The sequence below is a fragment of the Chiloscyllium punctatum genome, chromosome 17 (genome assembly GCF_047496795.1).
Source record: "Chiloscyllium punctatum isolate Juve2018m chromosome 17, sChiPun1.3, whole genome shotgun sequence".
Classification (NCBI taxonomy): Eukaryota; Metazoa; Chordata; class Chondrichthyes; order Orectolobiformes; family Hemiscylliidae; genus Chiloscyllium; species Chiloscyllium punctatum.
Window position 1 is genome coordinate 41,706,744 of NC_092755.1, and position 24,776 is coordinate 41,731,519.

The 24,776-nt window shown below is 42.0% G+C and overlaps 1 protein-coding gene across 2 annotated transcripts in view; it reads left to right on the forward strand.

Annotated features, from left to right (window-relative positions):
• LOC140487759 (glutathione hydrolase 1 proenzyme-like) overlaps window positions 1-24,776 on the forward strand; it is a 142,556-nt gene that overhangs the window by 29,948 nt on the left and 87,832 nt on the right. Inside the window, exons 1-3 of one of the 2 annotated variants that reach the window (XM_072586991.1) lie at window positions 8,720-8,783; window positions 15,615-15,785; window positions 18,072-18,202. In XM_072586991.1, the coding sequence (XP_072443092.1) occupies window positions 15,619-15,785; window positions 18,072-18,202 (298 nt within the window). In that variant the 5' untranslated portion in view covers window positions 8,720-8,783; window positions 15,615-15,618. Of the gene's footprint in view, window positions 1-8,719; window positions 8,784-15,614; window positions 15,786-18,071; window positions 18,203-24,776 lie in introns of those variants that run through there. The other variant, XM_072586992.1, reaches the window with a different exon arrangement.

The window sequence follows — 24,776 nt, forward strand, 5'->3', positions numbered from 1 at the left end:
TCATCTAGTCCTCCGGCACCTCACCTGTGTTTAAGGATGCCACAAAGATATCTGTCAGATCCCCAGCTATTTCCTCTCTCGCTTCCCTCAGCAACCTGGGATAGATCCTATCCGGTCCTGGGGATTTGTCCACCTTAATAACCTCTAGCCTACCCAACATAACTTCCCTACTTTTGTCAATATGATCCAGAGTAGCCAATCTTAAGACTATAAGACCATAAGACATAGGAGCGGAAGTAAGGCCATTCGGCCCATCGAGTCCACTCCACCATTCAATCATGGCTGATGGGCATTTCAACTCCACTTACCCGCATTTTCCCCGTCGCCGTTAATTCCTTGTGACATCAAAAATTTATCATTTTCTACCTTGAAGACATTTAGCGTCACAGCCTCCACTGTGCTCTGTGGCAATGAATTCCACAGGCCCACCATTCTCTAACTGAAGAAACTTCTGTTCTGAATTTACCCCCTCTAATTCTAAGGCTGTGTCCACGGGTCCTAGTCTCCTTGCCTAACGGAAACAATTTCCTAGCGTCCACCCTCTCCAAGCCATGTATTATCTTGTAAGTTTCTATTAGATCTCCCCTTAATCTTCTAAACTCCAATGAATACAATCCCAGGATCCTCAGCCATTCCTCATATGTTAGGCCTACCATTCCAGGGATCATCCGTGTGAATCTCCACTGGACATGCTCCAATGCCAGTATATCCTTCCTGAGGTGTGGGGATCAAAACTGGACACAGTACTCCAAATGGGGCCTATCTATCTCTAATCTCAACATTCATCATGTTCCTCTCCTCAGTGAACACTGATGCAAAGTAATCATTCAGAATCTTACCTATTCTCTCAGGTTCGACAGCCTTTCTTCGTTATTGTTTAGTGGACAAAATCTTTCTCTAGGTACCTGCTTGCTTCTTATATGAGAATAAAATTCTTTGGGATTCTCCTTAATTCTCCTCACTAAAGTTATTTCGTGACCTCTTTTAGACGCTTGATTCCTTGTTTAAGACTTGTCCTACTCTTCCAATATTCTTCCAGGGCCCGTTCTGTTCTTAGCTGCCTAGATCTTACGTATGCTTCCTTTTTCCTCTTGGCTACTTGTACAGTTACTCCTGTCATCCACGGTTCACAAATCTTGCCCTTCCTATCCTTTGCCTATTTTGCACTACCGTTAACCAATCTTTGAAAGCCTCCCACATCTCAAATTTGGACTTCCCTTCAAATAGTTGTATCCAATCCACATTTCCCAACTCCTACCTAATTTTGATATAATTGGCCTTGACCCAGTTTAGTAGTCTTCCCTTAGGACCACTCTCTTCTTTATCTACGAGTATTCTAAAACTTACAGAATTGTGGTCACTGTTCCCAAAGAAATCTCCCACCGCAACTTCTACCACCTGGCCTGGCTCATTCCCCAGTACCAGGTCCAATATGGCCCCTTCCCTCATTGGACTATTGACATACTGCTCTAGAAAAGTCTCCTGTATGTTATTACAAAATTACTAATTTTGATGATGTTCTGGTGAGTACTGCAGGGCTCTTTCTGAATGGTCCAAGCAGCAGAACCATTGTATGGTCACACTAATAGTGTGCTTGCATGTCAGCATGCCAGCTTTGACAAAGGGTCAGTTAGACTCGAAACGTCAGCTCTTTTCTCTCCTTACGGATTCTGCAAGACTTGCTGAGATTTTCCAGCATTTTCCCTTTTTTGTTTTCAGATTACAGCAACTGCAGTAATTTGCTATTATCATGAGCTGAGTGTTTGGTGGTTTGCTCTTGTCATACAGCAACACTCTCCAGTGTGATGTAGTGGTTCAAATATTAATGGAATAGTGCACTGGCACAGAATACATGGCATCTTACACGCTGTTAAGTTACATCCCTCAGGACCATGATGTCCTGAGCATGGTCATACACTAATTGATCACTGCAGATTTAGAATTGGCAATCCTTTGCTATTATGGTACCGCTCTGCATCTATATATGGTGCGGGTGAAGCCATATGTGTACGATTAGCAATACCCTTCACCATAGGGAAATTTATTAACCGGATAAGGCCAGTTACATCTTCAACTCACTTCTCTCTGGCCAAAAAATGACATTTTACTGATTTTTAGTTAGATTCATCCCAGAGTTTCTCACTGTGGCTCAGATAAGAAAAAATGTTGTTAGAAAGTGAGTTCCAGGATTTTGACCCAGTGGCACTGACGAGATTATTCCAAGCCAAGGTGATGTATGACTTGGAGAAGAATATGCAGATGGTGGCATTCTCATGCACCTACTGCCCTAATCCTTCCTGGTAGTAGAGTTTGTGGGTTTGGAAGGTACTGTCGGAGAAGCCTTGGTGAATTTCTCCAGTGATTCTTGTCGATGGCACAAACTGCTGTCGTTGTGCATGGTGGTGATGGGAGTAACCACTTAAGGTGGTGAATGGGGTACCTATCATTATGTTGCTTGTTGCTTTGGCCTAGATGGTGTTAAGCATCATGAGGTTTGTTGGAGTTACGCTCATTTGGGAAAGTACAGAGTAATACTCACACTTCTGTGTTGCTGCAGGTCATTTGAATTGAATTGAATTGAATTTATTGTCATGTGTACCAAGACACAGTGAAAAGCTTTGTCTTGCAAGCAATACAGGCAGATCACAATAGTTAAGTAGCATAGATAACTAAGTAATAAGTAAACAGCAGCAAAAACAAAAACACAGGTACAGGTGAATGTTAAGAGTTTGAGAGTCCATTCAGTATTCTAACAACAGTAGGGTAGAAACTGTTACAAAACCCGGCTGGTGGGTGTGTTCAGGCTTTTGTACCTTCTCCCTGATGGTAGAGGTTGTAAGAAAACATTGCCAGCGTGGGATGGATCTTTGAGAATGCTGGCAGCTTGTCCTTGATAGCAGGTCTGGTAGATGGATTCTATAGATAAGGTTGGCCTTTGTGATTGTCCGGCCGAGTTCGCCACTCTCTGTAGCCGTCTCTGATCTTGAATGGTACAATTGCCATACCAGATAGTAATACATCCAGACAGAATGCTGTCAATGGCGCACCTATAAAAATTGGCAAATTTCCTCAGCTGCCTGAGGAAGAAGAGACGTTGTTGGGCCTTTGTAACCAGTGCACCCACGTGAAGAGTCCAAGAAAGCTTGTTGTGGATGGCCACTCCCAGGAGCTTGACACTCTCCACTAGTTCCATCTCTGACCTGTTAATGTGTAGGGGGGGCATGAGTAACGTTCCGCCGAAAGTCAATAATGAGTTCCTTGGTTTTGCCGGTATTGAGAGCTAGATTGTTCTCTGTGCACCAATTTTCCAGTCTTCTGCCTCCCATCTTTAGTCTGTCTTGTCACCATCTGAGATTTGACCGACTATGGTGGTGACATCAGCAAAGTTTAAATGGCATTAGTTTGGTATTTGGCAAAGCAGTCATGGGTATACAGTGAGGAGAAAGTGAGGACTGCAGATGCTGGAGACCAGAGTTGAAAAATGTGGTGCTGGAAGAACACAGCAGACCAGGCAGCATCCGAGGAGCAGGAGAATTGACGTTTCGGGCATAAGCCTTTCTTCAGGAATGAGGCTAGTGTGTCAAGCAGGCTGAGTTGAAAGGTAGGGGGGGAGGGAATTTGGGGGAGGGGCGCTGGGAATATGATAGATGGAAGGAGGTGAGGATGAGGGTGATAGGCTGGAGAGGGGGTGGGGGCGGAGAGGTCGGGAAGAAGATTGCAGGTCAAGAGGGCGGTGCTGAATCCGGGCGTTGGGACTATGATAAGGTGGGGGGAGGGGAAATGAGGAAGCTGGAGAAATCTACATTCATCCCGTGTGGTTGGAGGGTTCCTAGGCAGAAGATGAGGCGCCCTTCCTCCAGGCGTCATGTGGTCAGGGTCTGGCGATGGAGGAGTGGGAGGGGGAGTTCAAGTGTTCAGCCAAGGGGCGGTTGGGGTTGGTGCGGGCATCCCAGAGGTGTTCCCTGAAACGTTCCGCAAGTAGGCAGCCTGTCTCCCCAATGTAGAGGAGACCACATCGGGTGCAGCGGATACAGTAAATACAGTAAATGGGTATACAGTGAGTATAGTAGGGGGCTGAGTACGCACCCCTGGGGGGCTCCAGTGTTGTGTGTTAGTGAGGATGTAATATTGTCCCCAATCTTCACTGATTGTGGCCTGTGGGTCAAGAAACTGAGGATCCAGTTGCAGAGAGTGGGGCTTAGTCTGAGATCACTAGATTTAGTAATCAGATCAAGGGGATAATAGTGTTGAAGGCTGAACTGTAGTCAATGAGTAGGATTCTTACGTAGCTGTTCTTGGTGTCAAGATGTTATAGGGAGGAGTAAACGGCAAGTGAAATGGCATCTGACGTGGATCTATTGGTCCAATAGGCAAATTGAAGTGGGTCAAGAGTAGTGGGGAGGCTGGAGTTGATTAATGCCATGAACAGCCTTTCAAAGCACTTCATGACCACCGAGGTTAGGACTACAGGGCAGCACGGTGGCACAGTGGTTAGCACTGTTGCCTCACAGCACCAGAGACCTGGGTTCAATTCCCGCCTCAGGCGACTGACTGTGTGGAGTTTGCACATTCTCCCCGTGTCTGCGTGGGTTTCCTCCGGGTGCTCCGGTTTCCTCCCACAGTCCAAAGATGTGCAAAGATAGGTGAATTGGCCATGCTAAATTGCCCGTAGTGTTAGGTAAGGGGTAGATGTAGGGGTATGGGTGGGTTGCGCTTCGGTGGGGTGGTGTGGATTTGTTGGGCCGAAGGGCCTGTTTCCACACTGTAAGTAATCTAATCTAATCTAATCTCGTCATTGAGACATGCTGCTTGAGCCTTCTTAGGCACAGGGATGATGTTGGCCATCTTGAAACAGGCAGGGACAGTGGCCAGCTGCAGGGAGAGGTTGAAGATGTCCAAGAAAACCTCTGCCAGTTGATCTGGCCATCCTCTGAGTGCACGGCCTGGTACTCCGTCTGGTCCCATCACATTCCTTGGATTCACATGAAGGAAAACTGATCTGACCTCTGATACAGTAACTGCTGGGATAGATTCATTTTATAGATTCATTTTACACATTTGTACAGTATACTGATGATGGGCAACATGAATTTTTAAGGTGGACAGTGGCCTGCCAACCAAGCAAGTTTATTGGTGTTGAATTTCTTGAGTACTGGTGGAACTGCCTTCATCCACGTAAGTGGAAAATATTTTATCATGCTTCGACTGGATTGGCTGTCAAGGTGAACATTGGCGCAGTCACCACTACCAGAAGGAGAACCTCAGCAAGTCACTCTGAAGTCAAGCCTCTGAAGAGCAGGTTGTCATGGGCCTGTTGTCAAGGAGTGCTTTGGAAAGATAGAGTTTGATTCAGAGTAGTCAGCGTGGCTTTGTGGGTTGTAGATCATGCCTCACAAGTTCTTTGATGAAGTGTAGGCTGCCCTGGAAGATTAGATAGCATGGAATCCAGGGTGAGCTGCCAAATTGGATACAAAATTGGCTTGATGGTAAGGAAGCAGAGGGTAGTATAGAGGAGAGTGTTAGTCATTGGGGACTCAATAGTTAGAGGCCTAGATGGAAGGTTTGTTGGGAACGAACGAGACTCGTGGTTTGTGTGTTGCCTCCCAGGTGCCAGGGTCCATGATCTCTTGGATCGTATCTTTGGGACCCTGAAGGGAGAGGGTGACCAGCCCCAAGTTATGGTCCACATAGGTACCAACGACATAGGTAGAAAGAGGGATAGGGATGTATGGCAGGATTTCAGGGAGCTAGGGTTGAAGCTGAGAGCTAGAACAAACAGAATTGTTATCTCTGGTTTGTTACCCATGCCATGTGATAGCGAGGCAAGGAATAGGGAGAGATATCAGCAATAGGAGAGGTCACATTGCTTGGAGTTTTTTATCAGCCTCCAGGGAGGTGGAGGAGAGGATTAGCAAATTTATTCTGGGTAGGAGTGAAAGGAAGAGGGTGGTCATTATGGGGGACTTAATATAACTCTAGAACATCGGATGGATCAATTTTTGTCCAATGTGTACAGGAGGGTTTCCTGACACAGTATGTCAAAGGGCCGACAAGAGGAGAGGCCACACTGGATCTGGTGCTTGGTAATGTTTGATTTAGCTGTAGGTGAGCACTTTGGAGAGAGTGACCATAATTCAGTTATGTTTAGTTTAGCGATAGAAAGGGATAGGTACATGCCACAGGTCAAGAGTTATCAATGGGGCAAGTGCAATTATAATGCAATAAGGCAAGAATTACGATGCATAGGATGGAGTAGCAAAATGCAGGGGATGCAGACAATGGAAATATGGAGCTGGTTTAAGGAACAGATATTGTGTGTCCTTGATAGGTATGTCCCTGTCAGGCAGGGAGGAAGTGATAAGGTAAGGGAACCGTGGTTTACTACAGAAATTGCATCCCTTGTTAAGCGGAAGAAGGAGGCTTATGTGTTGATGAGGCAAGATGGTTCAGATGAGGTGATGGAGAATTACAGATCAGCGAGGAAGGGTTTAAAGAGAGAGTTACGAAAAGCAAAGAGAGGACATGAGCAGTCTTTAGCAAATAGAATAAAGGAGAACCCTAAATCTTTCTATCATATGTGAGGAAGAAAAGGATGACTAGGGCAGGAATAGGGCCAGTCAAAGACAGAAGTGGGAAGTTGAGTGTGGACCCTGTAGAGATCGGAGAGGTGCTAAATGAACATTTCTCATCGGTTTTCGCTCAGGAAAAGGAGAACATTGTAGAGGAGAAGAATGAGATATTAGACTAGAAAGGATCGATGTTAGTTACGAACAGGTGTTATCAATTCTAGAAGGAGTGAAAGTAGACAAGTCCCCTGGACTGGATGGGATTTATCCAAGGATTCTCTGGGAAGCTAGGGAGAAGACAGTAGAGCTTTTGGCTTTGATATTTGAGTTGTTTAGTACCAGAGGACTGGAGGGTTGCAACTGTTGTACCCTTGTTCAAAAAGGGCAGTAGAGATGACCCAGGTAATTATAGACCAGTGAGCCTTACTTCTGTTGTAGGAAAGGTTTTGGAAAGGATTATAAGAGATAGGATTTATAATCATCTAGCAAGTAACTATTTAATTTCAGATAATCAACATGGTTTCGTCAAGGGTAGGTCATGTCTCACAAACCTCATTGAGTTTTTTGAGAAGGTGACCAAGCATGTAGATGAGGGTAGGGCAGTTGACGTGGTATATATGGACTTCAGTAAAGCCTTTGATAAGGTTCTATATGGTAGGCTGTTGGAGAAAATGCAGAGGCATGGGATTGAGGGTGATTTAGCAGTTTGGATTAGAAACTGGCTTTCTGAAAGAAGGCAGCGAATGGTGGTTGATGGAAAATATTCAGCCTGGAGCCCGGTTACTAGTGGAGTCCATGTACATAGATCCCTGAAAGTTGCCACCCAGGTTGATAGTGCTGTTAAGAAGGCATACAGTGTGTTAGGTCTCATCGGTAGAAGGATTATGTTCTGGAGTCGCAATGTCATGCTGCTAGTGCGGCCTCACTTGGAATATTGTGTACAGTTCTGGTCACCATATTTTGGGAAGGATGTGGAGGCATTGGAAAAGGTGCAGAGGAGATTTACCAGGACATTGCCTGGTCTGGATGGAAGGTCTTATGAGGAAAGGAGGGAGACTTTGGTCTGTTCTCATTGGAAAGAAGAAGGCTGAGAGGGGATTTGATAGAGACATACAAGATGATCAGAGGATTAGATAGGGTAGACAGTGAAAGTCTTTTTTTTCCTAGAATGATGATGTCAGCTTGTACGAAGGGGCATAACGGCAAATTGAGGGGTGATGAAAAGTGAAGTTGAAGCCCAAGATCAGTCATGAATAGCAGAGCTTGCAGGCCAGACTGTATGGTCTGGTCCTGTTCCTATTTCCTATCTTCTTACAGAGAGATTCAATTTTGAAATTACAAGAAAAAAATGTACATAGTTCTGGGAGGTGACAACATATTCAAGGAAAATATATTCAGGGCAAAAACATAAATTACTGGATAAATTCAATTCTAATGAAAGTCACCAGACTCAAAATGCTAACTATTTCCTCCTCGTAGATGCTGCCAGACTTGCTGAATTTCTCCAACAATTTCTGTTTTTGTTCTAGGTCTCCAGCATCTGCAGTTATTTGTTTTATAAGACATAATTGGAGATGGCATAGTGGTTTACAAGAACGTAGGGAAACAGGAGTTGATTTTATGTAATGGACCTTTTTATGGTGGAGTGGAGAGCAGTGGAGAGCAGTGGAGAGGCAGACCGAAAGGGGAAGGGTGGAGGGAAGGGAAGATGAACAAGGATATTAGTGTATGGTTTATTTTTGGTTACTGTAGGGAGTAAAAAATTAATGATGAAGGGCTTTTGCCTGAAACGTCGATTTTACTGCTCCTCGGATGCTGCCTGAACTGCTGTGCTCTTCCAGCACCACTAATCCAGAATCTGGTTTCCAGCATTTGCAGTCATTGTTTTTACCTAGTTAAAAATTAAGCCAGCTCATGTAAATAATGGTTTTCCCTGGATATGGCAGCCTTAGGGTTAAAGAATCGGTCGCTGTACTTTCACTGCAACCTTCAACCTCTTAAAGTTAAAAGTTAACAAGCACCATGCCAACAGAATTGATACTCAACAGATCTTTTAATAAATCTTGATCACTATAAAACCTCTGTGCTAAAGTCTCTAGTCCCACCTGGACAATGTTCAAATGTATCAAGAGCACAGTGGCAGATCGTGGATTAATCCAACTTCAGTCCACGTACCTTCAATGGTTAATTTCTCGTCAAAACGTCATACCACAGAAGGTAATATGATGTATTTTCTTAATTCTTAAGCAACTTATTTATTTCATAATGGTGAATTTCTTTAGAAGCTATAAAATTTAAAAAAAAGAAAAAATAGAGAAGAAATAAATGGTAATAACAACAAAAAAACAGACATTGATGGAAAAACTCAGCAGGTCAGGCTGGAGAAAAATTAAAGTTAGAATTTTCTCTGCACAGATGCTGCCAGACCTGCTGAGTTTTTCCACCAATTTCTGTTTTTGCTTTTTTGTTTCCAATATCCTCAGTTCTTTCCGTTTTTTTGTTCAGCAAATAAATGGTAATAACTAGTAGTACCTTACATGGGTCTGAGTGACTTGGGCTCCAGTCAGATGTGCAGCCAGGCCCATCTTGATGTCAAGTGAATCTTGATTCATCTTCCATGCTTTTCACAACCTAGCGTGATGAGTTTCTCACTAGGCAGCAGTGTAATGCTGACTGACGGTCATTATTATTTGTTAAACTACCTTGTTAATGCCACAACTCACCTCATTAATATTCAGCTTTCTATCTGATCAAGTTTGCGGCTCGTTTTGAGCAATCTCCATGTTCAACTCCGGACAGAAACATCTCTGGGTGCATTCCATAGGCACCAGCCATATGCACCCCACATCCATGGACATTGGCATCCAACATGTACCAGCCTCTCAGAACCCTCATGGCACATCTCCAATCCAATTACAATATGCTTCTGGACTTCAATGCTGCACCCTAAGCCTTAGCTCAGTGAGTCCTGACTCAGTAAGTCAAAGGTGACCTGTCAGTCTGGCCTCAGACCTTTGTGGGGTAGTCAAAATCAGGGTCCTTCAAGATAAAGGGTGAGGAGATTAATGTCGAACTGCACAATACCCGTCTTGAGTCTTCTGTCCTATTGAGGGCTGTCTTTCTCCTGGAATATGAGATAGGTAGGCATTATGGAAATGGAAGTGGGGAATACAGCTATTACTAATAGGGGAGGTAGGGGGATGTCCCACGTGAGTGAGTGGGCAGCAGAAAGGGCAGAGGGACCTTGTCCAAGGCCTGGTCATAACATCTGCACATTACTCTTCCTATCAAAATGGATAACCATACATTTTTCGCACCATATTTTTCCATTATATTGTGCCATGCTTTTGCTTAGTCACTAAGTCTCAAAGTTTGGGAGAAGATTTGTAGCTCGGGCAACATGCAACAAGCAACATGAATTCGGACAAGCAACATGAATTCGACTGGGACAACACTACCATTATAGGGCAAGCCAAACAGAGAACAGCCAGGGAATTCCTCGAGGCATGGCACTCATCCACAGACTCTATCAACAAATACATCAACCTGGACTCAATATACCGGCCACTACAGCTGACAGCTCGAACTGACAACCGGAAGCGGCAGAGACAGGCCACTATAAATGCCGGAGGAAACAGCACAGAAGCGCTTCACAGGAGGCTCCCAAGCACTGAGGATGTCACCTAGACAGGGGACGAAATGTTTGCATCACTAAGTGTACAAATGATATTAAAGCCACTTTGCATCTTCCTCAAGAGATATTCACAATCACCTTCATGTCATCAATTAACTTGGAAATATTACCTGTAATTCCTGCATCCAAAATCATTGATTATATATATATATTGTGAACAACATTGACCCCAACCTAGTGGTACTCCAGTAGTCACAACCTGCCAACATGAGAACGACCCCATTTATTCCTACTGTTTGTTTTTTACACTACCAGCTATCCCATGTAATTTAGTTTTGTTTACCAACCTTCTGTAGGAGACTTTAATAAAAGCCTGTTGAAAATTCAAGTATACCTTGTCCGTTAATTTCTCTTTCTCTGTTCTGATAAAAACATGTTCAGAAAGTGTCAATGCATTCACTAAATATCCCAGTCACACATCCATGCTAGCCATGATGTGGAGGTGCCAGTGTTGAACTGGGATGGACAAGGTCAGAAGTCGCACAACAGTAGGTTATAGTCCAACAGATTTATTTAAAATCACAAATTTTTGGAGTACTGTTCACGCCTCAGGTGGAGTGATTCATATGCTATCCAATTGTTTCATTTTAGAGATGAAATACTTACTCTGGTATTTGATAATATAAGATTCCACAGGCACCTATAAATGTACATTAGTAGAATTTTGATGTCAGTTAGATACCTTGGGGATTGGAGCAGATCATCAAATTTGAAGAAGAATGTAGAAATTCCAATTGATTTACAAAATAGACAGCATAGACAACAAGATGGAAGATGTATTTATTGATAAATTTTGATCAGTACAAATGTAACCAACTTCAGGAAGAAACACCTAATGATCCATAACTGAAGATTCTATGGAAGGTTATCAGAGGAATGGCTGACACAAAATAAAAGGTGGCAGACACTTTCAGATGTTTTTGGCCATACAGAGGCATAACCTTTGAAGGGAAAAAAAGGCTTGCATTCAAGGTTGGTGACATATTGTCACAGATACATCAAGGACATGTGGGCATGGAATGATGCTGGACATAGATTACTATGTATTGATCAGGGATCAACAATGATATCAAGAAGACTGTGAGAATGTGTGACGTTTCCCAGAGTCACCAAACAAATCAACACAAAGAACCTCTGGACAATGGGAATGACAGAATCTTATGAGGATATACAGTTTCTAAAGTTGTAACACATTAATTTATCATAAATGGTGATGACGGTCTCCTCATAGTAACTACTTTTCCAATTGTCAGACAGTTAAAAGATATTTCAAATGTATCTGTGGCAGATACAATGGGTGGAATTTTCCAAGCCTATCCAAATCTTTTCAAAAGGTGAGCAGAGGGAGGACACTTAATTTATTGGGAAGGAAATTTCTGGTCCCTAATGGCAGATAAAATATTTGTTATTAAGTTATCAGAATTTTTTAGGTGGATCAGGTTCCCAACTGCTAAGTAGCAAGAACCAATTTTGCATTCATTTAGATGTTATGAATAGTCTCTAACATCTAACCTGACTGGAATTCAGTTCAGGGCTCAATCTTGTGAGCCAAAACCAGGACACATGTCTGTTACCAAACTTGATTATATGTGAGATGTGAAATTGACAAGGTACACATCTTCTTCCTTTTTCTGATGAGACAAATGAATTCGCTAAGTCGACTCCTTCAGAAAAAGCAATTTCTTTGCCCAAGTGTTGAAAGCATTGGGTTTGAAATGTCTCCATATTGATCAACTCATGAGAAGTCTCAGTCATAGGCAGTCTGACTTGATGTTGCTAAACGTTTACCGTGTTAGAGGTTAAGCCTAATTGATTAGATTACTTACAGTGTGGAAACAGGCCCTTCGGCCCAACAAGTCCACACCGCCCCGCCGAAGCGTAACCCACCCATACCCCTACATCTACACCTACCCCTTTCCTAACACTACAGGCAATTTAGCATAGCTAATTCACCTGACCTGCACATCTTTGGACTGTGGGAGGAAACCGGAGCACCCGGAGGAAACCCACGCAGACACGGGGAGAACGTGCAAACTCCACACAGTCAGTCGCCTGAGGTGGGAATTGAACCCGGGTCTCTGATGCTGTGAGGCAGTAGTGCTAACCACTGTGCCACTGTGAGTTTTGTAGTCTTTGGACAGAACTTTCCTTTCTGAGGCTGAGTGTGGAGGCAAGTAATTGAGTTAACAATCCTGTTCAAGTGAGACAGCTACACTGACTAAAGCTCATAAACATGACCTGGTCTGTCAAATGGGACTCAGTTCAAAAGGGGCTCAATTTAAATAGGCCATTTTTGTTGGTGTGTCATTTCCTCAAGTAAGCCTTTCATGAAAGGCTGTCAGTTGTGTATGTTCACTTAGATATAGATACTGTTGGTACATGAGTGTTGTAGCTTTGTTATGTTTGAAGTGTGAATCCTGGTAGGTGTATGGGCGGCAGTACCACTGTAGTACCAGTTGTGCTCCATTAGTTGGTGCAATGAAGTTAAATACATCGATTGCACATGAGGCATCTGATGGAGATGCTTGATACTGAAACTTGAATATGACAGTCAGCTACAGTGGCAATCTTGTAATGCTAACTCACACACACATGAGCATTAAGCAGTCCATAGACAGTGGTATATTTCTTGACAAAACACAACAGACCATTCATCCTCTTGTGACACTAAAGGTGGATTCTCTTCAGTCTCCCATGGGGGATAACATCGCAGTCACCTCTGTGCAGTTGTCTGTTGATTAGGCGTATTGTTAACATCCACAGGGAAAATAATTTCCCTTCTCGAAAGCATGGCATTGCCTTTGCTTGTTCACTGACATCTCTAAGGGTGGTGTTTAGTGGTTAACTAATGCTTCTGGATTGCAGAGAGTGAAGTGCTGTCCTTTCAAATATGTGCCTGGAAGTTAAAAGCCTGAAAAGTCCCAATGGTAAACAGAACTTTACTCTCGCCCAATGCTACAACTTGGTTTCTCCTTTCCCTGAATATTTAATATGCCAAGAACAAGATAGTCACACATATAAACCGCCCTGCACAGGGCAGAGTTCCCTCCCACTTTTTCACTTGCCCCCACACTCAGCCTCAGAAAGGAAAGTTCTGTCCAAAGACTACAAAACTCATTTTGTTCCTTACATCTGATGAGATCATATCGGAGAGTAGGCCACAATAAGCAGCCAACCGTTTAGATATATGTGTACCAAATGATGCACAAGCCATGTAACAGCCTCACCACGTTATTCCAGGTCTACAGATTCACCAGCAAAGATCATGACGGCAACTTCAGTCAATATTCCCAAACCAGGGAACCCAGTTACCCACAGACCAAGCAATGTATTCAGTGATGTAGGTACTAATAAGTCACAACAATGGAGCAACACTGAGAAGGAACAGAAGCCAGCTCGTAATATTATGCAGTATTTTAATTTTGCACAGAATATCCTCAAAGATAACCACAGAAAACAGAAGTGAGGAAAACCAAAATGACAACAGCTAACACCAACAACACTCAGAGATCAACACAGCAACAAGTCAAGAACATCACTGTGTGAAGCCCAGATCTCAGGAAGGTCATACTACCACTGGATCTTAAATGAATTTTAAAATACTCACATAAGGTCTTGGACCCACTTGAAATTTTCCATTCTTATTTTGGTGTAAAAATATTTATGGCCAGCATAATTTCACATGTATTTTCATTATAAATGCATGTGATTTTTATCTTGAGGGAAAATAGAGATGCTGTTACATTGCTAAATTGGCCATAGTGTTAGGTGAAGGGGATTGGGTCTGGGTGGGTTGCGCTTAGGTGGGTCGGTGTGGACTTGTTGAGCCAAAGGGCCTGTTTCCACACTGTAAGTAATCTAATCTAATCTAATTGCTGTAAGGGCTGAATATGTCAATGAGGTATGGACCAGAATAAGGCATTGTGACCAACGGGAGTGCAGGTTGCAGCTTGTTAACGTAAGTGTGTGTAGCTATGTTTCTTTGTATGTATGAATTGTGCAATCATTCTGTCTGAAAAGAAAATCTATCCTATTTTCAAGTAAACTGAACCTAATTTGTTTACCTGTTCTGTGCGAAAGTGGTACCTTTGTGGGAAAAGTGGGAAAATAGTTCAATAAAACAATGCCAAGGGCTCAGTGGTTAGCACTGTGGTCTTGCAGTGCCAGGGACCCAGGCTTGAGCAACTGTCTGGGTGAGTTTGTGCATTCTCCTCATGTCTGCATGGGTTTCCACCTGGTGCTCTGGTTTTCTCCCACAGTCCAAAGATGTGCAGATCAGGTGAATTGGCCACGCTAAATTGCCCATAATGTTCAGGGATGTGTAGGTTAGGGGTAAAATGTAGACTAATGGGGAGTGGGTTTGGGAGGGATACTCTTCAGAGGGTTGGTGTGGACTTGTAGGGCTTGTTTCCACGCTTAGGGATTCTATAACCATGAGTGAGGTTTGAAACAATATAGAAAAAATTACTTCCTTTAGGTGATGACAATGCATTGAGGTCAATAAAGAAAGTTGTAATTCCATGTGAAATAGCTGGAGAAAGTATTTTTATAGGTAAGAATATAGTATCTAAAGAACTACTTATCCTGTCCAATTCCCTGATTAAGTTTCCTAATATCAGCTAGGATATCACGACTCTTGACCCAACGCTCGCTCTCCCTTGTAACCTGAATACCAATACATCATCCAACATCACTGAACAGATAATGTAATTATTATCTTATTGCCATTTGTGGGGCCTTGTACTCAAGTTGCCTGCTGCATTTTTAAAATTACAACAGTGCACTTTAAAAATGCTTGATTGAGTGCAAAACATTTTAATGTATCATTACTTCATTTTGTCCAATTCTTTTATAATTTGGTGCACATAAGGCTAAACAAAATGGCATACGCAAGCGGTTTCCTGATTTATAAATGTCTGTCTTATGAACACTCATACTTACGATCACAATCCCATGCAGAGTGCTATAATAATAATAATTTAAAGATCTGACATATAAAGATTAATTCAAACTTATGAATGGCTATTTTATATTTTCCTGTAATGTGTTGTAACTTGTATTAAATCGACTTGTGAACAAACTCAAGAATGGAACATGTTAACAATTCATTCAAATGAATTCTTTGGACCTTGTGAAAGAAATTGAGAACAGAATTTTAAAGTTGGTAATTATCTGACTCGTGTTTTTAAACAGCTTTATTATGTTGCAAAAATGGGGCTTGTTTCCAGAATAGCGGATTTGTATCCCTGAAATGTTCTACTCTATTTTTGTTGAGCTAATATCATGATAACCATTTCTCACACCTTCTTGGAGATCACATCCAGACCTGAATGTTACCTTTTTTTTCACTGTAGAACAATGAATAAAAGAGCTAAAGGAGCCATTGGGTTTTTCATTGTGGTACTATTAGCCCTCACCCTCTCCCTGGGCCTGTACTTTGGGCTGAAGCCCAGGAAAGTGCCAGCGTATTCATTCGATAGAGCTGCTGTTGCTGCAGATGCAGGAAGATGTTCAGAGATTGGCCGGTGAGTGTCTGTTAAAGGGCCTTGATTCACATTGTCAGTTGGAGGAGTAGTGGAAAACAGAGAATACAAGCTGTTCAGCCAAACCGCTTCATGTTGATGGTTATTCTTCACATAGTCTTTGTTTCAAATCTCATGTAGCCCTTTCCTACATGTTTTACATAGTAAAGATTTAGCGGGACGTCAACCAAACACAGGCAAATGAGATTAGTTTAGTTTGGGAAACCTGGTTGGCATGGAAGAATTGAATTGAAGGGTCTGTGTCTGTGCTGTTTGGTCTGACTCTGTCACTCTATGAAGTGTTTAAAAAGGAAAAGAGTAAGTCAGTATTGGTCCTCTAGCATTATTTAGTTAGGTTGAATTATTGAGGTTGGGATAGGACAGGAGGCAGCTTGATGTCTGACAGCTCCGCAGACAAATCAAACATTGCACACTGTTTCCATTGTAGGGACTTTTGGGCAAAGGTTTACAGTGACAATAAAAAGCCAATCGCAGATAATAAGGAAATAGCAGCTGAAATGAGCAAGTACTTTGATTCTACCCTTACTATAGAGGATGTAAAAAACATTCCAGTCACTGTTGTAAATCAGCAGGTGGAAAGTAGAGAAGAACTTAATGAAATTACAAGTACAAGGAAAATAGTACTAAGCAAATGCAGGTCCATTGTACCCTGAAGGTTGCTGCACAGGTGGATAGAGTGGTCAAGAAGGTATATAGTATGCTTGCCTTCATTGGATGGGGTATTGAGTATAAGAGCTGGCAAGTCATGTTAAAATTGTACAAGACATTGGTTCGGCCGCATTTAGAATACTGTGTACTGTTCTGGTTGCCACATTACCAAAAGGATGTGGACACTTTGGAGAGGGTGTAGAGAAGATTTATGAGGATGTTGCCTTGTATGGAAGGTGCTAGTTATGAAGAGAAGTTGAGTAGGTTAGGTTTATTTTCACTAGGAAAAAGGAGATTGAGGGGGGGACCTGATTGAGGTTTACAAAATCATGAAGGGTATAGACAGGGTGGATAGAGACAAGCCTTTTTCCCAGGGTGAAGGATTCAATAATGAGAGGTCACGCTTTCAAAATGAGAAGTGGAAAGTTTAAGGGGAATACACGCGGTAAGTACTTCACACAGAGGGTGGTAGGTGCCTGGAACGCATTGCCAGCAGAGGTAGTAGAGACAGGCACGGTAGATTCATTTAAGATGCGTCTGGACAGATGCAGGAGTAGGTGGGGAGCAGAGGGATACAGATGCTTAGGAATTGGGCGACAGGTTTAGATCGTACATTTGGATCAGTTCAGGCTTGGAGGGCCGAAAGGCCTAATCCTGGGCTGTAAATTTTCTTTGTTCTTTGTTCTTTGTTCAACCTGTTGCAGCTGCAGAATGACAACCCTCTGGATCCATTGACATCTTAGGATCTTAATGAGCTGGTGGATAAGTTAGGAGATGCATTGGTATTTCCAAACCTGTTAGGTTGAGGAAAAGGTTCCATCAGACTGGCAAATAGTAAATAATAACCCAGATGGAGGAAACAGGTAACTGTTGGTTAATTAGCATGACGTCTGTGGTGGGAAGTGTTTTACTATTGATCGCTAAAGATAGAACTCTGAAATAAAAACAAAAATTGCTGGAGAGTTAATGATTTGAGTCCAGTGATGTTAACTCTACTTTCTCTGCAGAGATGCTGCCAACCCTGTTGAATTTTGCCAGCAATTTCTGTTTTGTTCTTGGCAGGCTTCCACTCAACTGGACCTGATTAAGCATGAACCTTTCCACACCAGTCTCTGTTCAAACAAGCAATCCTCGCAGAAGTTCACAGCAAAACAAGCATTTATCAGCAGTCATGTGACTTCTAGGAAGCCTTTTAAAAGAATATCCCCATTGTACACAGTGAACTTTCAATTACCTTTTTCTTAAAAAGCAAGTCCAGGTATTACACTAAAGTTTAAATAACCCAGATTTCCACAATCCTTCAAAATGTATGTCCTCAAGGCAATATTCAATATAAAGCACCTTTGTAACAATATTAGTACAGTATGGTTCTCAACTTAGGACTTACTGATTCATATAATTTATTCTTGCATTTTTCCCATGATGTTGTTACTGAGACAGTGAATTATTGAGGTTGATACAGGACAGGAGGCGGCTTGATGTCTGACAGTTCTGCAGACAAATCAAACACTGCACACTGATTCCATTGCAGGGACTTTCGGGCTAAGGTTAACTATGATTGATTTGAGGGTCTAATCCTATGCTATTTCTGCGCTAAATCTCACACTGATTTCATTGCAGAGATATTCTAAGGCAGAATGCCTCGGCTGTGGATGCTGCCATTGCCAGTTTGCTCTGTGTTGGACTCATGAATGCACACAGCATGGGGATTGGGGGAGGCTTCTTCATGACCATTTACAACGCACAAACAGGTAGGTGCCATGTTACTCCTTTTGTACCTTCACATTCATTCTATTACTTTTTCTGTTAATTTGAGATATTCCATGCATACCAGAGGAACAATCCCGGGGCTGTTTTGAAAATTCCATCAGTGTGCTATACTCCATTTGTAACTCACCTCCCAATTCCACAATCTACAAGGCACAAGTCAGGAGTGTGATAAAATAGTCCCCATTTGCTTGGATGAGTGCAGCTTCAACAACACTCAAGAAGCTTGATACCATCAAGATAAAGCAGCCCACTTGAATGGCACCACATCTCAAGCATCCAGTCCCTGGACCACCGATGCTGAGTAGCAGCAGTATACGATCTAAAAAATGCACTGCAGAAAGTCACCAAAGATCCACAGGCTGCACCTTTTAAACTCAGGACCACTTCCATCTAGAAGGACAATGGCAGCAGATATGTGGGAACATCACCACCTTCACCATCCAGTCTTGGAAGAATATTGCCGCTCCTTCACTGGCGCTGGGTCAAAATCTTGGAATTTCCTCCCTCAGGAGGGTCAGAGAGGATATCACAGCTGTGCTGAAGGAGGGCACTATGAAGGACTCGATCAGTGAGGCAATATGGGCAGAGATCGGAAATAAAAAAGGTGCAATAACAATGTTGGGGCTATACTATAGGCAACAGCGAGAGGTACAAATCGCTAAACCAATTATGGAATGATGTAGGAGTAACAGAGTGATAGTGATGGGAGATTTTAATTATCCCAACATTGACTGTGATTCACTTAGTGTTAGAGGTCTAAATGGAGCAGAATTTGTAAGGAGCATCTAAGAGAATTTTATAGAGTAGTACGTAAATAGTCCAACTTGTGGAGTGGCTACACTGGACCTGGTATTGGGGAATGAGCCCGGCCAGGTAGTTGAAGTTTCAGTAGAGGATTACTTTAGGAATAGTGATCATAATTCCATAAGTTTTCAAATACTCATGGACAAAGACGAGAGTGGTCCTAAAGGAAGAGTGCTAAATTGGGGGAAGGCCAAACATAGCAAAATTTGGAGGAGCTGGGAGATGTGGATTGGGAGCAGCTGTTTGAAGTTAAATCCACGTTTGATATGTGGGAGGTTTTTAAAGAGAGGTTGATTAGAGTGCAGGACATGTCCCTGGGAAAATGGGGGATTGAAATGGCAAGATTAGGGAACCATCAATGACAGGTGAAATTGTGAGACTAGCCAGGAGGAAAAAGGAAGCATGCATAAGGTCTAGGTGACTGAAAACAAACAAAGCTTTGGAAGAATATCAGGAAAGTAGGACCAATCTGAAAAGGGCTAAAAGGGGTCATGAAATATCTTTAGCAAAAAGGGTTAAGGAAAATCCCAAAATCTGGGTAACTAGAGAAAGGGTTGGCCCACTCAAGGACAAAAAAGGAAAGTTATGCATGAAGTCAGAGAAAATGGGTGAGTTTCATAATGAGTACTTTGCATCAGTATTCACCGCAGAAACGGACATGACGGATGTTGAAGTTAGGAATAGATGATTAATTACTCAAGGTCATGTCAGCATAAGAAGGGAGGAAGTGTTGGGTATACTAAAAGGGATTGAGGTGGACAAGTCCACCAGGACTGGAAAAATTCTATCCCAGGTTACTTCGGGAAGCAAGAGAGAAAGTAGTTAAGGATAGTTAACAGATATCTTTGCAGCATCCTTGAATGGGGTGAGGTATCAGAGTACTGGAGAACTGCTAATGTTGTCCCCTTGTTTAAGAAGGGTAGCAAGGATAATCCAGGTAATTATAGCCTGACGTAGGTAGAAGGGAAGCAGCTGGAGAGGGTACTGAAGATAGGATCTATTTACATTTGAAATAAAAAGGATTTATCAATGACAGGTTTTGTGCAGGGAAGGTCATGTGTTGGTAACTTATTGACTTTGAGGAAGTGACAAAGTTGATTGATGAGGGAAGGGCTGTAGATGTCATATATGTGGAGTTCAGTGAGGCGTTTGATAAGGTTCCCTACGGTAGGCTGATGGAGAAAATGAAGTCACATGGAGTCCAGAATGTAATAGCTAGATAGATAGAGAACTGGCTGGGCAACAGGAGCCAGGGGATAGTATTGGAAGGGAGTTTCTCAAAATGGAGAACTGTGACCACTGGGACTACTGTTATTTGTGATATACATATATGATCTAGTGGAAGGCATAGATGGTCTGATTAGCAAGTTTTCAGATGACACTAAGATTGGTGGAGTAGCAGATAGTGAAGGGGACTGTCAGAGAATGCAGCAGAATATAGATAGATTTCAGAGTTGGGCTGAGAAATGGCAGATGAAGTTCAATACGGGCAAATGCGAGGTGATGCCTTTTGGAAGATCCAATTCAAAAGCAAACTATATGGTATTTGGAAAAGCCCTGGAGAAAATTGATGTACAGAGAGATCTGGGTGTTCAGGTCCATTGTACCCCCAAGGAGGCATCGCAGGTCAATAGAGTGGTCAAGAAGGCAACCGACATGCTTTCCTTCTTTGGATGGTGTATTGAGTAGAAGAGTTTGCAGGTCATGTTATAGTTGTATAGGACTTTGGTTTGGCCACATTTTGAATACTGCATATAGTTCTGTTAGCCACATTACCAAAACGATGTGGATGCCATGGATAGGGTGCAAAGGAGATTCACCAGAATGTTGCCTGGTATGGAGGGTGTTAGCTATGAAGAGAGGTTGAGTAGATTAGAATTATTTTCATTATAAAGACCTCCATCTTTGAGGGGGGATCATGAGGGGTATAGACAGGGTGATGAGCAAAAAGCTTTTTCCCAGAATAAGAGACTCAATTACTAGGAGTCATGAGTTTAAGGTGAGAGAGAAAAAGTTTGAGGGAGATATGTGTTGAAAGTTCTTCACGCAGAGGTTGGTGGGTGCCTGGAACACGTTGCCACTGGAGGTGGTGGGGCAGGAACAATGGTGTCATTTTAAGATGTATCTAGACATACATGAATGGGCAGGGAACAGGGGGATACAGATCCTTAGAAAATAGGTGACAGGTTGAGGTAGAGGATCTGGATCAGTACAGGCTTGGAGGGCCAAAGGGCCTGTTCCTTTGCTGCAATTTTCTTTGTTCTTTGGGAAATTGCCCTTTGAATTCTCAACATAGAGTCCAGGTCCAGGACCAGGTCAGAGAAAAATAAGATTGGCAAGAAGAGAAAATGAGAAAAGAATGCAAGTTAATCTAAACACAAAATCAATATAAATAGTCAATGGGTAATACAAATTCGAATCGCGCCTAACAGGGACAAAGAAGATGATCTTTAAGCCATGGATAAGGCTATTTTATATTAGTGGTAACTAAGGAAGAGAATGTTGACAAAACATTAGTGAAGTAGAGATAGTAAAGCTAGGATGAAAATTCACAGGCAGTGTTTATCGGAAAGGTCAGTTTTTCTCATAAAGGATAGATTGACTCTTCTGGGTGTCTTGTATGGCGGGTAGCTGAAGGAAAGGCTTGTTTTAGAACTAAGTACAGGACAGGACAGGAACAGGCCTTGTTGTACCAAACATTACATCAAATTAATTCCTTGTGCCCACCCTTGGTCCATATCCCTCCATTCTTTGCATATTCATGTCTTTATTTAAAAGCCTCTTAAATGCTCCTATGTTATCTACCTCCACCACCACCCCTGGCATCGCACCCCAGACTCCCTACCACACTGCGTAAAAATCCTGCCCATCACATCTCCTTTGAACTTCCCTCGCCTTAAATGCATGATCCCTCGTTTTAGATATTTCAACTCTGGGTAAAGGATTCTGACTGTCAACCATATCTATGCATCTCATAATCTTATAGACTTCTATCAAGTTTCCCCTCAGTCTTTGCCACTCCAGAGAAAACAAACTGAGTTTTTCTAGCATCTCCTTATAGCTCATTCCCTTTAATCTAAGCAGCATCCTGGTAAAAGTCTTCTGCATCCTCTAAGTCTGCTTCCTGTAATGTGGCAACCAGAATTGAATGCAATACTTTATATATGATCTAACCAAAGTCTTATAAAGCTGCAATATGACATCCTGACTCTTGTGCACATTTCCCCAACCGATGAAGGCAACCTTCCAAACTTTGCTACATATATGGGAAGTGTCAAAGGTTTAGAAACTTGGAAAATGTGAAATTGTTGTTCAAGAAATATGCAAGGAAGGGCATTTTGAAGAACTACAGGCTAGTAAGTTCAATATCACTAGTGGGTAAGATTTTAAATACTATAACTGTGGAATAAATAAACAGGCACTTCTAGAGATTTGAATTAACTAAAAGTCAACATGGATTTGTAAGATGCAGACTATGTTTATTAATCTAATTGATATGTTTGACAAAGTAATGAAGAGATTTGATTGTATATTGACTTTTTCAAAAGCATTTCACAAAATATCACATGAAAAGCCACCTAACATAACTGAGGCACACATGTCAGTGTCACCTCGAATGAAACAAAACCAATATGTTGCCGATGATAGAAATCTAAAAGACATATCTATAAATATTCTGGGCATTACCACTGACCAGAAAATTAACTGGACCAGTCATAAATACTGTGGCTATAAGAGATGGTCAGAGACTGGAGTTCTGCATCTTTCAGCTTCATCATTCACTTCCTCTATGATAGTCTGGTGTTTGACTGGGCTGGAACATCTGTCCAAGTTTTGCACAGATGTTGGTGAGGAGGCTTTTGCAGAGTTGCCTGGGATGAATATTTCGAGGTTTGATGATAGTTGGTCCTGGGATTTAGTCTTGTTACAGTTATGTGCAGTGATTTGATACAACGAAATGGCAACTCAGACAGCTAATGGTGGCAGATATCCCTCTCAAATAATCACTGCTGAACAAGATAAACTTTAATGACAATTCATCAGAGTCATGATCGTCATTATTGATACCAGCTTTTTATTCTTTCCATTACCAATGCCATGGCTTCCAAAGAAAAACGAGGACAATTGCAGACCTGAGCCATTCAAAGAACTGAATGACACAAACATTGTGTCACTTCCCTTACCTCCACCAGCCACAGTTATTTCTGGATAGGCAAGTCTCAAATTTCTAAGTAGTTCTTGCATACTGCATACGTCTTACAGAGGATTTAACAGGGTAATATGTGCTGGCTTTGCTAAAATGCAAAGATTCGTCCATGTTTTCACTGAAGTGCAGGAGGTTGACAGACAACTGATAGAATTTTATAAAATAATGAAAAATATAGATAGAATTAAAGGTAGTTGTACTTTCCCTAGGATAAGGGATGCACTAGGGGGGGCATATTTTTAAGGTGGGAGGAGAAAGATTTAGAAAAGACATAGGTAAATATTTTACACAGAGCATGGTTCACATGTTTTTTTTATATATTTTATATATATATATATACATATATATATATATAGGAAAGATTTGGAGGAGTATTGGCCAGGAGCAGGCAGATGGGTCTAGTTTAGTTTGGGATTATATTTGGCATGGACTGTTTCTGTGCTGTATGACTCTACAATTCTGTATTCTCATTCAGTAGTATAGAACACAAGTGCATGTAACTCATCACACCTTGCTGCAAATCTGTGGAGATTTTTGAGCAGTACCGGAGCTATGGCTTATTATTTTACTCATCAGTGTTCTTTCTTAATTGGGTTTCTCTGTCAATTAACATACCATGCAGAAAACAGCATTATCGTACTTAAAATTATGAGAATTTTCTATATTAGTGGTATCCTGCTATATCCCAGTCACATCTATGACAATGTTCTTGACAATCTTTACACTCAGTATGTGCATCAGTTTTAGTGTGCCATTCGACCTTTTTGATTTGATATTGTATCATGTGCTTTTACTTGGTACTCTTGCCATAATTGACTGATTATGGTCCCTGTTGTGGCACAGTGGTAGTGCATCAACCCCAGACTGAGAGGCCTCGATTCAAGTCCCACCTGCTCTAGAGGTGTGATAACATCTCTAAACAGGTTGATTAGAAAAATACGTTAAATCATTGTTTTAAAAATTGAGTGACTAACTAAGACATAAAATTGGCTACCTTCTTGGTCAGAATTTAATCTGGGAACTCAACTCAAATATCTTTCATACATTCTTGTGATAGGTAAGACATGGATAAAACTGCATTTCTGCCCATCCCTGAGTGCTCTGAGTATGCAAGTAGTTGTGCCGCTTTGAGAATGGTTATAGGGTCGATGATTCCAGGATTTTGACTCAATGATGTGTAATGATGTATTTGAAACTCAAGATAGAAAAGAAAGATCCTGCCTTTATATAGTATCATTCATGATCTCAGCAGATCTCAAAATACTTTACATGATCTCAGATTGTCTCAAAACACTTTACAATAAATTACTTGTGAAATGTATCCACTACAATGTTGGAAACATAGCAGCAGCAGCTCCCAAACAGCAATAACTGTCAGATAATTGGTTTTACTGGATTGGCTCAGGGATAAACAATGGCCAGGATGTCATGGCTTTCTGTTACTCCCCAAAACACCACCTTGAAACAGTGAATCTTTCACCTCATTCAGGGCATCAGAGAGGAAGGTTAGGAGACAGAGATGACAGAGGGCATCATAGATAGGA